At 41.3% G+C, this 15,199-nt stretch overlaps 1 protein-coding gene across 1 annotated transcript in view; it reads left to right on the forward strand.

Annotated features, from left to right (window-relative positions):
* The window catches only part of LOC127573540 (myosin-16-like), a 68,514-nt gene extending 59,504 nt beyond the window's left edge, over window positions 1-9,010 (forward strand). The window contains exons 38-44 of the mRNA XM_052021862.1: window positions 30-222; window positions 818-1,021; window positions 2,716-2,841; window positions 4,139-4,309; window positions 4,742-4,942; window positions 6,440-6,656; window positions 8,740-9,010. Of these exons, the coding sequence (XP_051877822.1) occupies window positions 30-222; window positions 818-1,021; window positions 2,716-2,841; window positions 4,139-4,309; window positions 4,742-4,942; window positions 6,440-6,631 (1,087 nt within the window). The 3' untranslated portion in view covers window positions 6,632-6,656; window positions 8,740-9,010. The remainder of the gene's footprint in view (window positions 1-29; window positions 223-817; window positions 1,022-2,715; window positions 2,842-4,138; window positions 4,310-4,741; window positions 4,943-6,439; window positions 6,657-8,739) is intronic.
* The last annotated feature ends 6,189 nt before the right edge of the window (window positions 9,011-15,199 follow it).

Genomic DNA, 15,199 nt, shown 5'->3' on the forward strand with positions numbered 1-15,199 from the left:
AAATGCTGCCTTTTCCAATGAACTTACAGAAAGAACCACCAGCGTGCCATTGAATCGCTGCAGGCGAGCCTAGAGGTTGAATCTAAGGGCCGTGCCGAGGCACTCAGGTTGAAGAAGAAGATGGAGGCTGATGTGAATGAGATGGAGATCCAGCTTGAGCATGCAAACAAAAACAATGCAGAGCTGGTCAAGACTCTGAAGAAGCTCCAGCAGCAGCTCAAGGTATAGATGAGCTGAAGAATTTTGCTTCATTGGAATATTGTGACTCGTCTTGCCAGAAATGCTAGTGATTAATACTAAGGTGGTAAGAAGCAAGGTTGAGATAACTAGAGTGACGTAAATACAAGCATACACAATAAAGGCTTTTTCGTTTGGTAGAAATTATTAGAAAACTAGGATTAGATATATCTTTACAACAGCGATTTGTACTTAAGACACTTGTGCGTCTTAAATGCCAAAAACATCTCAAGACAATTCATGGGAACATTAGCAAGCAAAATTTGATTTGAGGCATTTAAAACTGCATTAGTGGTTGTGAGGAGTGCCGTAAGGGAGCCAGAAAGATTTAGGGAGGAATTTCAGAACTTGGGCCCAAAGAAATTTAAAGCATGCCTGCTAGTGATTGAACAGTGAAAACTGGGAATGCAAAACCAGCCAGACTTGGAGAAGCACAGAGATCCTTAAGGTGCTGGGCTGGAGGTGGTTACATAAATAGGGAGATGTAGGCCATGGGGGTAACTTTGGTGGTAACTTTTAATTCAAGGTGTTGGCAATCTTTGTTCTGACAGAACAAAGTAACCACCTTGTCCCCCCTCAGGAAACACAAGCTCAAATGGATGAGGATGCTCGCAGGCACGAGGAACTGCGTGAACAGTACACTCTATCGGAGCGGCGCATTAGCCTCCTGCAGACAGAGCTGGAGGAACATCGCAACACGCTGGAATCAAGTGAGCGATCCCGCAAGCTCACAGAACAAGAATTGGTAGAAATAACTGAACGGTACAATGAACTCAATGTGCAGGTAACTACTCCAATAAATTTAGTGAAAGCGAATCAAAAAAAATCAGTTAATATTTTGATAAAGAAATACAGTCATGTGCATGAAAGCAAAACCAAAGTCATTTTCAAAATGATGTCCAAATAACTTGAAAGAGGATCTGGTTTTTATTCTGGATCACAATAGTGCCTTCATAATCTCTTTTTCCTCTGCCGATGTGGGCCTTAATTGGAGTTTTCATGGTCACAGTATAGATCCTAAAGCATACTGACCTGCAGTGGTAGGTTGTCTGCATGTAGTCTTTTAGCTCTCAGGTTAACTGTAGCAAATCCAAGCATCATTCTTGTGTGGTATGACTGCCATTCTGAGATTTTTATGATTCATTGGTGCCAAAATGTTCAACATTCTTCTCCTTAGGCATTCTCTTGGAATTGAGAATGACTTAATTGCAGCCCAGTTTTGTGGCTAATGTGGGAACTGCAAACTGTGTGTGTTTCCAGTGAACAGTCTCAAGATTCTCAGCACCATCCCAACGGGCTTCCTCCACTTTGAATGCTCATGGGCCAGTGATTCCCGGGAGTTAGTGGGAATGCTGCATTTCTTCAAAGAGGCTTTGAGTATATCCTTGAATCTTTTCCTCTATCCGCATGGAAGTTTCAAAAGTCTGATATCAGGCATGCAAACAACTTGGCCAATTTAGCTGACCTGGGTGTCAATGCTGGGGATGTTGACCTGGGAGAGGAAATAACATTGATTCACTTCTCCTTCCTGAAATTTGGAGGGTTTTATGGAGACAGCATTGGTGGTATTTTTCCAGTATCTTCAGGTGCCTGGCATAGGTAGATTTCAGATGCATTTATGAGGGCCAGCGATCACTGCTACCCAGTAGACCATGAGTTTTGTGCCAGATCTGTGGTCTTAATCTTTAGACACTCTTTTCCTCAACTGACCAAAGGCTGTGCTGGCGCATTGAAGATGGTGGTGAATTTCATCACTGACGTCTGCCCTCACCAAGAGTTGGCTCGCTAGATGTGGGAAGTGGACCACATTTTACGCGGTCTTGCGTGAACATTTATTGTTGGAAGGCAGTGTGGGGCAGCAGGGGCAGGTTTGTTAGAGGGTCTCTTTCTTGCAGATGTTGAGCATTTGGCCCATGCTCATATTCTTTAGTGAAAGCAACAATGAAGGGTTGGAGTTCAGCATTTGAACATATGCAACAGCAAACATCATCTGCATGCTAAGCTCAACTACTGAGGTTTGGGTAACCGTGGTTTTGGAGTGTGGTTACCACAGGTTGCGTAGTTTCCCATTAATTCTGACGATTAGCTCTGCTCCCTTGGGAGGTTTGTTGCAGGTAAGATGCAAGGTTGTGTCAAGAAAGATTAAAAAGACTGTTGAAGCAATGACACAGACTTGCTTGACACCAGTCTCCACTAAGAATGGTTCTGTTCTAGAGCCATTCAAGTCATGGTTTGAATGCCATTGTGAAGCAAACATAAGGTGGAGGTGAATTTCATTGGGCAACCATTGAGGAGGGTGTTCCATAGTTGCTCCTGATCAGTGATCTGTGCAACATAGTGAAATATTGGTCAGGAGCTGGGAGTGCAGTTTGTTAGTCAAACAGGCTGACAAGAAAACATTTTTGTAAAATGGTCAACTGATCAAACCAGGCAGAAAAAATTGCCTTTCTTAAAAATTTCTATGTTCCTCATCTTTAGAATAGCACCTTATTGGGGTATAAACGAAAACTGGAAGGGGATCTTCAGACACTCACCAATGAGCATGAAGAACTGATCCACGAGTTCCGTTCTGCCGATGAAAAAGCCAAAAAGGCCATGGGCGATGTAAGTTTACAGTCTTGAATCACTCCACAATTTAAATGTTCTGTTTAAACATTAGTACATCATTCATTTCACTTAGCCTACTTAATTCATAAGCGAATCAATTTTTTACTTTTATTTCAATCCATCTGAGAAATCATTATGCTTTTGGTTTGAAACTACTGCCTCAGATTCCTAGTTTATAATTTAGATGTTGAGCTGCATTGAATCTGACAAATGAATATTTTTAAAGATCAATATTGAATGTGTGTGGTCAGTTTCTTGCTGCTCATACCTGGAAGTGTAAGTGCATTGAAAGTGCACCCCTTTGTGCACATTTTTAATGCACCTATCATGCACAAAAGCAGTTTGACCAAGGGTTGGTCATTTCAGGGGTGAAATTGCCCCCATTGGGAAATCGGCCCAAGCACCTGCAGACTTGATTCATCTCAGCACAGCTGACTTTGCTTGGGCTTAATCACACTACCAATAGTATTGCAGGTCATGTGCTGCATATTTGCAGAAACTGGAGCTTTTGGGGGCAACGTACAATCTTAATTGATCACCCTGCAGAAAACCTAGGAGCTCATCACACAGGGATCAGATAGGAGACAGCAGTTTAAAGGTCTGTGACATCAATGACAGTCTCCCAGCTGCAAAATTCAATGGTCACCAATATGGAAAATGATAAAGTGGAACTCCCTTTACAACCTCAGTTCTTGTGTTTGAATCATTCCCAAGCTTTGTGCTGTGATCGCCAGCCCCTAGGTCAGCCCCCTCCTCTCAGTGGTTTGGAACATGGAATTTGACTGGGCTAGACAACCATGTGGCTGCATGCCCAAGCGAGCACTATGTCACATTCCCCTGCTTTCCACCTTTCCCCTCACCCCCACCACCTGCATAGCAACCTTTCCTGCTGCCATATTGTGGTTGCCGTGGGGAGAGTTCTTTAAGCGTTGATTCACTCAATGATGCAGCAGCTGTGAGCTCTACATACAGGTCCCAAAAGAAACATGCCCATCTGTTTTAGTGCATGAATCTATGTGCAAAATGGCATTGCACAGTTCTTCATGTTTATATGTGCAAAGTTCTTGAACTTTCTACAGAAATTGGAGGGAGTGTTAGCAGTGTACACAGCACATGTTTAACATACTGTAAAAGGGTAAAGTCCAATTTCTTGGCAATAGTTTGATTAGAATAATTGCCAAGAATCAGTCTAAATTGCAATTGCTATTGATGGTATATCTTGACGCCAATGGTACATTTTTAAAATACAGGTCAAACACAAGCGGTCACTTCAACTTACCTTCTTTTTGATCAGGCTTCCCGCATGGCTGAGGAGCTGCGGCAAGAACAGGAGCATTGCATGCACCTGGAGAAGATAAAGAAGAACTTTGAGATTACTATCAAGGATTTGCAGGGTAAACTGGAGGAGGCTGAACAAATGGCCCTCAAAGGTGGGCGACGCATTATCCAGAAACTGGAGACAAAGGTGAGGAGAGCAAAGGACTGGTGTGCACAGAATTACCCCAGAAAATGGCTTGGATTCAGACCCAATTATTCACTGCACCATGAAGTCAAAGGGGGAAAAAGATTCTGTGGTAAACATTACATTGCTTAAAGAATCTTATATGAATAGAAGATGATTCTGTTGGGTTAACAGTTTCCCAGAATGTTCAGTGCAAGCTAAATTTTATCTGCTAATTGGAAGGTATGATTGGAATATCTTAGAAATGTCTAATGCTTGCAGAGCGATGATGTTTTCTTCATTGACTGCTCAGAGCTTAGGGACACTGGGGTTGTGAAAGATGCTACTTCAATGCAGGCCTACCTTCCTTCCTTTCTCTTCTTTCTGATTAATTGTTCTCTTGAAAGACACTTCATTATTATTTAGTGGGAAATGTTTTTTCTTGCCGCAATTTAGATTAAGGAACTGGAATCTGAGCTGGACACAGAACAGAAACGCCACGTGGAAACAGTGAAAAATCTGCGTAAGAATGAGCGGCGGCTGAAGGAGCTGATCTTCCAAACTGAAGAAGACCACAAGACTAACCAACGCATGCAGGAACTGGTTGAGAAACTGCAGAACAAGCTGAAGAGCTACAAGAGGCAGATTGAGGAGTCTGTAAGTTATCTGTACAACTCTTTACTTGGAAATGTGTTTAAAAAAAGCAAGCTCCAGCAAATATTCTGAATTACTTCAATCTGAAAATCCTTCCTTAAGCCCCTCTTTCAACTTAATTCTTTAAAGACCATCCTTAAAATCCACCCCTTTGTATAGACTTGATGTTGATCTCTCCCAATATCTCCTCTCTTAGCTATCCAAAGTTCTCATTACACCTTATGAAGCACTTTGGGACAGATTTCTACATAAAAGCCATTCTAAATGTGGAAATTGTTAGAGTTTGAAAATATCTGCATATATATTTCTGATTGCCAAATTATAACTCATAATTGATAAATCTAATATTACTGATAAATCGCAAGAGAATTCTGAATTTCATCTATCCGATCAGTTCATTATCTGATATTTTAAATCAGAAACAGTGTACCATACATTGTGACATAAATTCAATTATATAAGCAACGTTACCAAAATTCAACAACCATTTTCCTTGATGTTATAATGATTATAGACCTTGAAATCCCTCAAATAATGGTATGTTGTGAGGGTATTTAATTGTGCCCTTTATTGCTGATCAAACCTGAATTTCACAGCAAAAGTTCCTAACAGAGGGAGAGAACTCCTAAAAGAGGGAGTTGATGTGCTTGCTATATTTATCTACTATGTTTGCAGACTCTCAGAATGTTCAGGTCCTTTTCCTTGCCTGGACTCCACCAGAGTCATTCACAGTTGAAGCCTGTATGCCTGCTCACCCATACAACTTCTAGCAGTTGCAGAAAAGCTGGGTCCTAAATGATCCTCTGGAGCAGGAAATAAGACCTTGCCTGACCCTGCCCAGGATGGTCTTAAACAGGATGATGGGATAGCGATTCTGTCCTTTATGAGACAGTACAGCAAATCCTGGAACATTGGTGGAGGGTGAAATTAGTCTTTGGTTGCTGTCCTAAACTGGAATAAATGTTTTGGCGGCGGGTTGTACCTGACAATTGGTTCTATTGAAGTTAGTGGAGTACAGCCGTCTGCCTATACATTCCCATTTAGCACTATTGATATTAATATTTCACCCTCTTCCAAACTTCTTTCCCCATGCCCCTCACTACTGCCTCCACCATTTCCCTGTGGAATAGATTCACAGTGGGAGGCCAGCAGAAGTCCCCTGCCCACTTCCTCCAGCAGTAGAATCTTAAGGCCACGATATTACTTACAACTGCAGGGTCTTAATTGGTAACATTAATTTCAGAAGCAGAGGTCAACACACATACACACGTTGCTATATTGTACAATTAGCGCATATATCAGAGAATTAATTTCACATCCAAAACATTTAAAAAAGAATTTTTCAACGTAGTGCCAACTGATTTGGACCTTAATCTCCAACATTCATCTGAAGGGCTAGTCACTAATGTTCCTGATAAAGGACACCTGCTGGGAAGGAACCTTTTAAATATTGGCAGATTGGACCGACGTTCACTGCTTCTCTTTGATTCCTCTTCACAGGAGGAACAGGCTAATCAAAGCCTGGCAAAATACAGGAAGACTGTTCATGAGCTGGACGATGCCGAGGAGAGAGCAGGGATGGCAGAATGTGCTCTGAACAAACTCCGTACCAGGAACCGTGTTTCTGCGAGCAAAAGTTACAGCACCGTCGAGGTCATCCAGGTGTCCACCAAGTCCACTGCAGAGGAGTAGGCAGCAGCTTTCTCCATCTCAGCTGGTAACCTGAACTTTTGTGATTCAGCAGAACAACATTTAAAAGACACATTAAAAATGACTGTATTGAACATTTTATTTGTTATTTGCTTCTGTGTTTTTTCTTGGCTCAGAGTACAAAATAGAGTATAGCTCTTTTGCAATTTTGTTTCTTGGTCCAGTAGATTGAAATTGTATGTCTGTTTCACTTTCTTATTTCTTTGCTAAATTGCTGGCTTTGGTGTCATCCTTAGTTTCGTTGGTTAGAAAGTCATCAGTTCAAGAGGCTTGACCACTTCATCCATACTGATGCTCCCAGTACAGTACTGAAAGGAATGGGCACTGCTGGGGGTGCCTCATTTACATGAGATGTAAACCAGTCTGCTGATTTGTCCTTTCAGGTTGACATATAATATATTAATATTTGGAAGATGAATAGAAGAGTTTGGTGTACTGGCCAATGTTCCTAAAGCACTCTTTCTGATAAAAATAGCAATGCCATTTGTCAGACCTTGTTGTGTACAAGTTGGGAGACTTCATAAGTCTGCCAGCTTGTACACAACAAGGTCTAACAAATGATTAGACTTTAAGAAATACTTTCAAAGAAAGAGCTGGAACATATCCTGAAGTCCTAAAACATGCCATATAAACGTAGGCTCTCTTCTTGCTCGCTGTTGCCTCACAGAACCACAAAGTGCCTCAGAAGGCTATTACAGAATAGGCAAGACAGTCCTCAACTGTTCCCAGTGACTTTCTGCATACTTGTAGTGTTCAGGTCTTGCATGCCTTACTCAACAAATCATTCAAGTAACCCAAGTATCAATGCCTGTTTGATTACATAAAGGTGGCACTACTGCATCTGATCTAAGGCTTACCTGTTCTCCACAGGCAAGTGTCGACAAGTGTCACCGGACTTTGATCCCAAAGCAGGGCCTGTAGTCGGTATTTCTCTAACTTTGTCGATGGGCATTGGAACTAATGGCAACATCTTTACTATCACCAAGACCAAGAACAGCAGAGTTAGGAAATTCAGAGGGCAAGATGGGGGAGTGGGGGTGAGGGTTAGTTGTGTAATGGGTTAGGCAAAGATGCTCAGATGAGTCATCTTAATGAATATCACCATTCCCTTAACTGCCTAAGCAAGTAGCATCATTGAAGTTGAAGTTATGGGTTAACATTCAGGTAGTCCAGTGTTGGACTGTGCTATGAATATGAGAAAGATTGGCTGTAGTTGGAATTGAGTTAGGAACAGGAATTGGCTTTTTTGACCTGGATCCTGTGGCACAGTTCAATGACATCAGAGCTAATCTGTCATCTAACTCCAAATGCTGTTTTTTTCCCAAAGTAGCGAAGACATTCTGCACTTGGGGTTTATGATCTCACATTGATCCTGGGAGAATAAGTTGGTGGGAGGCAGCTATTCAACCATGGATTAAATCATGGTTCAAAGGTTCCCGACAGATCATTAAAAACCTGTGGAATTCTATTCAGCCACATTCAGGCAAAAAACAAGGAAAAGAGATAGAAGTTTGTCCTTGGCATTAAACAAGTGCAAAAGCAATTTGAAATCATCTCCACACATTACCTTCAATGGAACTAAACTGTGAGATAAGCAGTATAGCCAGCAGCAAATACTCTTGCTTGCTTTTTAGTCAAAGTGACACAAGACAACATTTTCTCTGCAGAATCATTTTGGTTCACTCAGCTCCTTTTCCTGGTGAAGCAATGTGACAAGTACTAAAAAGTGAAGCTGGTGAATTTAGCCCTTTGGTTCCCAAAGCCCTCTAACACTGCAGATTGCAGATGCTGGAATCTGGAGCAAACACCAAACTTCTGGAGGAACTCGGATGCAGGGTCTCGACCCTAAATGTCAACTGTCCTTCTGCCTCCACAGATGTTGCCTGACTTGCTGAGTTCCTCCAGCAGTTTTTAATCACTAAGACTGGGGTTTGCCTCATGTCATTTTTACCTCTGTTCAAAACTAATTTATAAAGTTTAATTACTTTGATTAGGCACCATCTACCTAAAGCTTTGTTAGGAATACACATTATAATGTGAAGCGCTGGATATGGTACTATCAAACTTAAACTTGGTTCATTCATTTTCAGGGTTATGCATGTCTTCCATGACAGCTGTCAGCCATTCAGTTGAAGACTATGTCTGCTGAAAACCTCTCAGGCTTTTCAAAGGATGCTGGAAAACCTCTCATCAAAAATGAACAAAGATCACTATTTCATTAAATTGTTGAGCTCTTTTGAACAGTTGTATTGAGTTCCATCCTTCCTGATGTGGACAGATGCCTTTCTCAGCAATGGTGACAGAAAGGAAATTTGCACCCTCAAGTCAAGGATAGAGTTGTGCAATTCCATGTATAACCTGTCTGAATGTGTAAATACCCTTACACCCCAGTTACAAAAATAAATGTATAGTTCAGTAACCAGCTCTATTTGGCTGTTACTTATATTTTGTGTTCATTCAATGGGAATCATCAGTGGGAATTTGATTCTTCGAAATTACTTATATCTTTCAAACATTGTTGCTGACAATATTGATGATTTGGTAAAACATTGGCATGGTATAGAAGCTAAGTATGTTGCTGTGTGCATGTGGGAGTTTACAATGCAGATGCAATGAAACAGACCTAGTAGCCACCTCATGCATCTGATGTGACCCATATTTACAGGGTACAGTAACAGGTTTTACTCACCTGAGGTAAACAGTCCATAAATGTAAGTACTTCAACAGCACTCATGTGATTGTGTCTTTCAGTCTAACCTATGGAGAGGAATATCAGAGTAGTGGAAACCCAGGTACAGAGACAGGATTCACCCCATTATATCTGTTATTAACCAGAATTGTTGCTCCTGTTGATGACCCAGTGGCCTTGTGAGAAAGTGCCAGGGTGTAATGTGAGTATGGGTTTGAGCTGAGCCATGATGTCCTCCTGTGAGGAATGGCCTGCTAGATCCCACTGTTTGGACTCGTGCAAGGAGAATAACTGCTTGAGGGAGATACTGGAGAACTGCTGGTGTACATGACTCTGTATGTCATCATGAGTCTGTGTATTCAGGAGGCCAGAAGAAAAACACTCACAACAGACACATATGATTCTAAATTCATGTTTAATGCTAACTAACCAAAATGTAATTTTGATAACACAAATCCCCATTGAATTAAGGATTACAAATCATTTTTAGCACCCTCGTCAGGAAAGTCTAAGCAGAGCAAATATTTATTAATGTGTCCCTTGTAATTTATCAGTGTCTTAAAGCACTGAAGTTGCTGATATATATTTCTGGCATACATATGAACTAAAATATGAGCTGAATATGAGGCATTACACTGTGCAGAAATCAATCTCTCTTTTATTCATGTGTAAGACATGTAATTTTGCAGTATAAATCTCATCCCTAATAGAAGCATTTCACACCAGTGAAAATAGAGTAAAAAATCCATTAATTTGAGTGTCACTTAAGAATTCCAGAAAAAATATATGCAGAAGAAATGGAGTATTGCATTGATTGAAGATAGCACTTGAATATTGCTCACCTAAGGAACCTTAAAGTATACATTGGCCCAGAATTCCCTGGTAATTCCCAAATTATGCAAGAGCAAGTGTCTTGCAACAATTTTTCTGACAAGGGTCATGCGCTAATTTTATAGCAGAACATCTGCATATAAATTTTCACAGTTGCCTTCACTAATCCTGTGTTATGTCAGCCAATACTATGCTTAGCTCCTCAATATAGCTCTCTTACCAGCTGAGAGTGGGTATTGGATTGGCAGGAAGTGAAACTTCCTTGATCTGATTCAGATTTGTATTGATGCATGGAGCATACAACCTAAACTGGTTTACCTCAGATTGTTGAAGTTTGATAGAGACTTTCTTCATTCTTTTTCTTTAAGTTTCCTTTCTGAAAGAAACAAGTTATCAATCTCAGGAATATTTCAGACTCTTGTACCATGTTCCTACTTTATGGAAGGACTAGAGATTCCCTGCTGCCTCGTATATTAATCCAGTTTCTCCATAAATCCATCAAATCTGCCCTAACTAGTCTCTCTGGTCAACAGTTCCACAGTCTCACCACTTGCTACTGAAGTCATCATTTAATTTTATACTTGCATACTTCATCAAAACGTTTTAATATTTTAAAGACTCCCCCTCGTTCAAAGAGAAAAGAGATTCAGACTCATCCTTTCCTCATAGAAACATACTTGGAGGTCTACTGTAATCTTGAGTAATGCGTTTCTGCACATTTTGAGTGCCTCTATATCCTTCATATAGATTACATTCTATAGAAGGTAGCCCCTGCTGCTTGCAAAGAAGTGTGCTAGTCAGGTCAAGTCTAGTCAAATTTATTGTCATGTGTACAAGTACAGTGAGGTACAGGTACAATGAAAAACTTGCTTGCAGCGGCATCACAGGCATGTAGCTACAGACAACACACAGATTATATATGATACATAAATTATACAAGACAGACAGTGAAGAGAGAAAGAAAAAAAAGACTGCAAAAACAAGACCTTTGTGCAAAAAAAAACCCAGTCAGAGACAAGTCCATGGTAGTGCAAGAGGTAGTCCGTAGTGTTCCATTGCTGAGGTAAGGTTAGGGTTGTGCAGGTCAGTTCAAGAACCTGATGGTTGTAGGAAAGTAGCTGTCCCTGAGCCTTGTGATATGGGACTTAAGGCTTCTGTACCTCCTGCCTGGTGGTAGTAGTGAGAAGAGGGCATGACCTGGATGGTGGGGATCCTTGATGATAGATGCCACCTTCTTGAGGCTGTTCCTCCTGTAGATGCTGTCAATGATGGGGAGGGTTGTGCCTGTGAAGGACCAGGCTCTGCCCACTGTTCTCTGCAGCCTCTTGCGTTCCTGTGCATTGGAATTGTCAAACCAGGCCATGATGCATCCAGTTAGGATACTTTCAATGGTGCTTCTGTAGAAGTTTGTTAGAGTATTTGCTGACATGCCTCAGCAATGGACTACCAGCCCTCCAGTGAAAACTTCACCTGGGCCTGAGGTCAAATAGGGTCTGGCCAACACTGTTTTCTGATTCAGTGGATTGGCGGCTACAAATCACTTAGCTCAGCCTTTTGGAAGGAAGAGTGATTAAAGTAGTGGGGGTTGGTGAATCGTTTGGACTGGGGATGGCATTTGTTTTACTTTTGGGGGAATAACTGTCACAAGTGTAATCACTGGTCAGGATCAGGGGTGGCTGATTGAGGCCTAGACTTGGGCAATCACAGAGTGCCCAATGATTGATGCCCCTCAGTCATACAAGATTTGCTTGTGAGAAGGCAAATGATTTTGATGTCATGTAGTTCAATCTTCTTGGCATTAAAATATCTGTGAATAAAAATGAAACTGCCAGAAATCTATCGGAGAGTGCGTCAGGTTTCAAGTTCTGCTTTTGCCACATATACCATGTGCTAAAATTCCTGATCTAAAAAAGAATATACTTGCTATAGAGGGAGCGTTTCAAGGATTCTGCAGGCTGATTCCTGGGATGGCAGGTCTGTCAAATGAGAAGAGATTGAATAGGCTGAGTTTCTGTTCTCTGGAGTTTGGTGAATGAGGGGTCACCTAATTGAAACGGACAAAATTCTTGGAGGGCTTGACAGGATAAGTGCAACAAAGATGCTTCCCCTCGCTAAGGAGTCTACAACTAAAGATCGGAGTCTCAAAATAAGGCTAGGTCATTTAGCATTGAAATGGAGATAAATTTCTACACTTGAATAGTTGTAAGTCTTTGGAATAGTCCATTCACAGGCCTGTTGAGGCTCAGTCATTGATGCCATTTGAAACAACGGTTGACAGATAACTGGATTTTAGAGGAATCATATGTAAAATAGGGCAAGAAAATTGTGTTGAGGTAGAGCAGTCATGATCTTGCTGAATGTCAGAGCAGACCTGAGAGTCTGAATGGCCTACTCCTCTTCCTACTTCTTATGCTCCAAAAGCATCCATGTAAACATGGTCATGTTTTTAATGCCAATTCTCCAGTCCCGATTCCTGAAAATATCTTATCCATTAGCTTCCAACCACCCCATCCAGAATGCACGTTCCAATGAAAAAACAGAAAACGCTGGAAATACTCGGCAGATCAAGCCTCATCTGTGGGAAGAGAACATAGAACATAAAGCAGTACAGCACAGGAACAGGCTCTTTAGCCCATGATGTCTGTACCAACCATGATGCCAATCCAAATTAATCCCATCTACCTGCACATGGGTCTATATCCCTCCATTCCCTGCCTGCTCATGTGCCTCTTAAGGCATTTAGAAACAGAGCTTATAAATCAGGTCAATGACCCTTCATCAGATTTCCAGCATCTACAGTTTTTTTTTTGATTTTCACTTGCATGTTCCAATGCTTGGGTCAGGGGATGGCCTTCACTTCCAAATACACTCATTCATTCATTTCATCTCCTCCCACACTTCCTTTCGTACCACCCTCCCCCTCACCCCCACCACCAACAAAAACACATACACATCTACGAAATGAGACAGAGGTCAACTGTAGCGACCTAGCATGATTCAAAGGACAACAAGCTGAGAGCGATGGTGACTTTGACTTTAACTGGGAAATGGGTTAGGCCCAAGTGTGAGGTTGCAGGTAGTCACAGTGAGGATTGACTTGCTGTGTTGACACTGCTCCTTGGAGAAGCTTGGATATAATTATTTGTGCTTTTTAACTCTGGATAGATAACGTCTTGGCAATGAACTTTCTAAGCCTCCTACATGGCCTCATAGCTGTCTGTGGTGTTGCTGAGGTCTAGTTCCACCTCCGTGCCATCCAGTAAGAGGAGTGCTGGATGTAGAAAAATTCCCATTAGTTATAAGTATAGCTGGAGCTGGAAGGAAGGTTCTGTCTTTTGTGAGAGCAGCGTGTAGAGTAAGCAGTGAGGCTACAGAGTGCTTTGGAGAAGCCTGGGAAAGAATGTATTTTGAGTGCCTTTGGCCCTTTAATTATTAAGACTTCAGGGGAAACAGAGTTGACAAAAGCTGTTTTTTTTGTGAGTAAGCAACTACTGTTGCTTTTCAGACCAATGATGGAATAACAACAGGAGAGGATAGAGTGGGGAGTGGGATGATACGGGAAACTTTTTATTAGCCAGGCAGGGTCAAATGTATTGATAGAACTGAGAGCATTGAGAGGAAAAGATTGTTTGATATAAAGTTCTGAGAAAGGAGATGCTTTAATAATGTCAGTGGTGTGAGCAATTTGCAAGTGGTGAATCTGAGTTTTTTGCTAATAAAGCCTCTATGTTGTAAAGTGAGGAGGGCATCAGGCATAATACTGCATTTTTGATTTTAGCCTGAGAGAAATTTTGCTTGTGTCTTTGTTGTGACTTGAGTTCTTCTGAACTCCTTTGCTGATGTTCTAATGCTCAAATCTATGAGGCAACATCAGTGGTGCTACATGCCCTTAATGCGTAACTACACTGGAACCACCCTGTTGTTTGAGTCAAGTGTGACAACGTGTGTACAAACATGTCCCAACCTGTGGGAGCAACTAGATCAATTCAGACAGAAGCAGGAAACAAGCATTCGATATAAAGAAGCAGGCGGCAGGCACCAGAAAGGATTAACATTGTTAATTATGGTATTTGCCCAAATACTGAAATATCATAATTGAAATATCATAATTGTGTGCTGGATTTGAGAGCGCTGCTATTTTGTGGTGCTGTGTGTTTGCAGAAACATGAATGCAAAGCAGCCTTAAAGTTTTAGGGTCTTCTACGCCTACAGTTATATGAGTATGACAACTGAGCTTACTCCACGTTAATATGGCAGATAAGTGCTTTTGAAGCTTCAGTCTGGCACTGTTTTATTTTTGTAGATGATGTTACGGACTCAGTGAAAGTCCCTTTAAGATAGAGAGTGTGTGTGTATGTGTGTGTGGGGCGTGCTTACGTCAATAGAAGATAAAGGACGTAATGACGTTGTTGAAGAAGTCAGAAGAAGAAGAAGGAGAGAGAGAGAAGGGAGAGAGACACCAGCCTGCTTGTTTTCTCTATCGATGGATGAGAAACAATAACTGTGTTTGCCACTGAAATCCATGTATGGAAGTTGAAAGTAATCCGGTGGAGTTCACTTTGTTGCTGACCTGTAGAAGGAAACAGGTATTTGTATGTGGACGACCACGGTTCGGATGCTTTTCGGGGTGAGGAAGTCACTACCGAGTAAACACTGAAGTGTCGTTTGGGTTCCATCGTGGAACATTTGGATTTCGTATGTACTCTCTCTATGTTTTTCTACATCTACATCTTATCTTCAGACAATGGTGGTTGTTGAAGAAGCCCTTGCTCATGTTTCACCTTATGGCTTGCGGAACTGAACTTTAAGAACCATTCCGGAACTGGGAGTTTTGGACTTTGTCACACACACACACACACACACACGACGAGTTTAGTTTTGGGGTTAACGTTCGAGGTTTAACATTTTTGAATTCTAACATACTAACATTTTTACTTTTATTTTACGTATTATCATAAGTAGTGATTAATAAAATAGTTTTTAACACTGAATCATGCTCAGTGTGTTTCTTTTGTTGCTGGTTCGTGACA

This window comes from Pristis pectinata, chromosome 8, assembly GCF_009764475.1.
Source record: "Pristis pectinata isolate sPriPec2 chromosome 8, sPriPec2.1.pri, whole genome shotgun sequence".
Lineage (NCBI taxonomy): Eukaryota > Metazoa > Chordata > Chondrichthyes > Rhinopristiformes > Pristidae > Pristis > Pristis pectinata.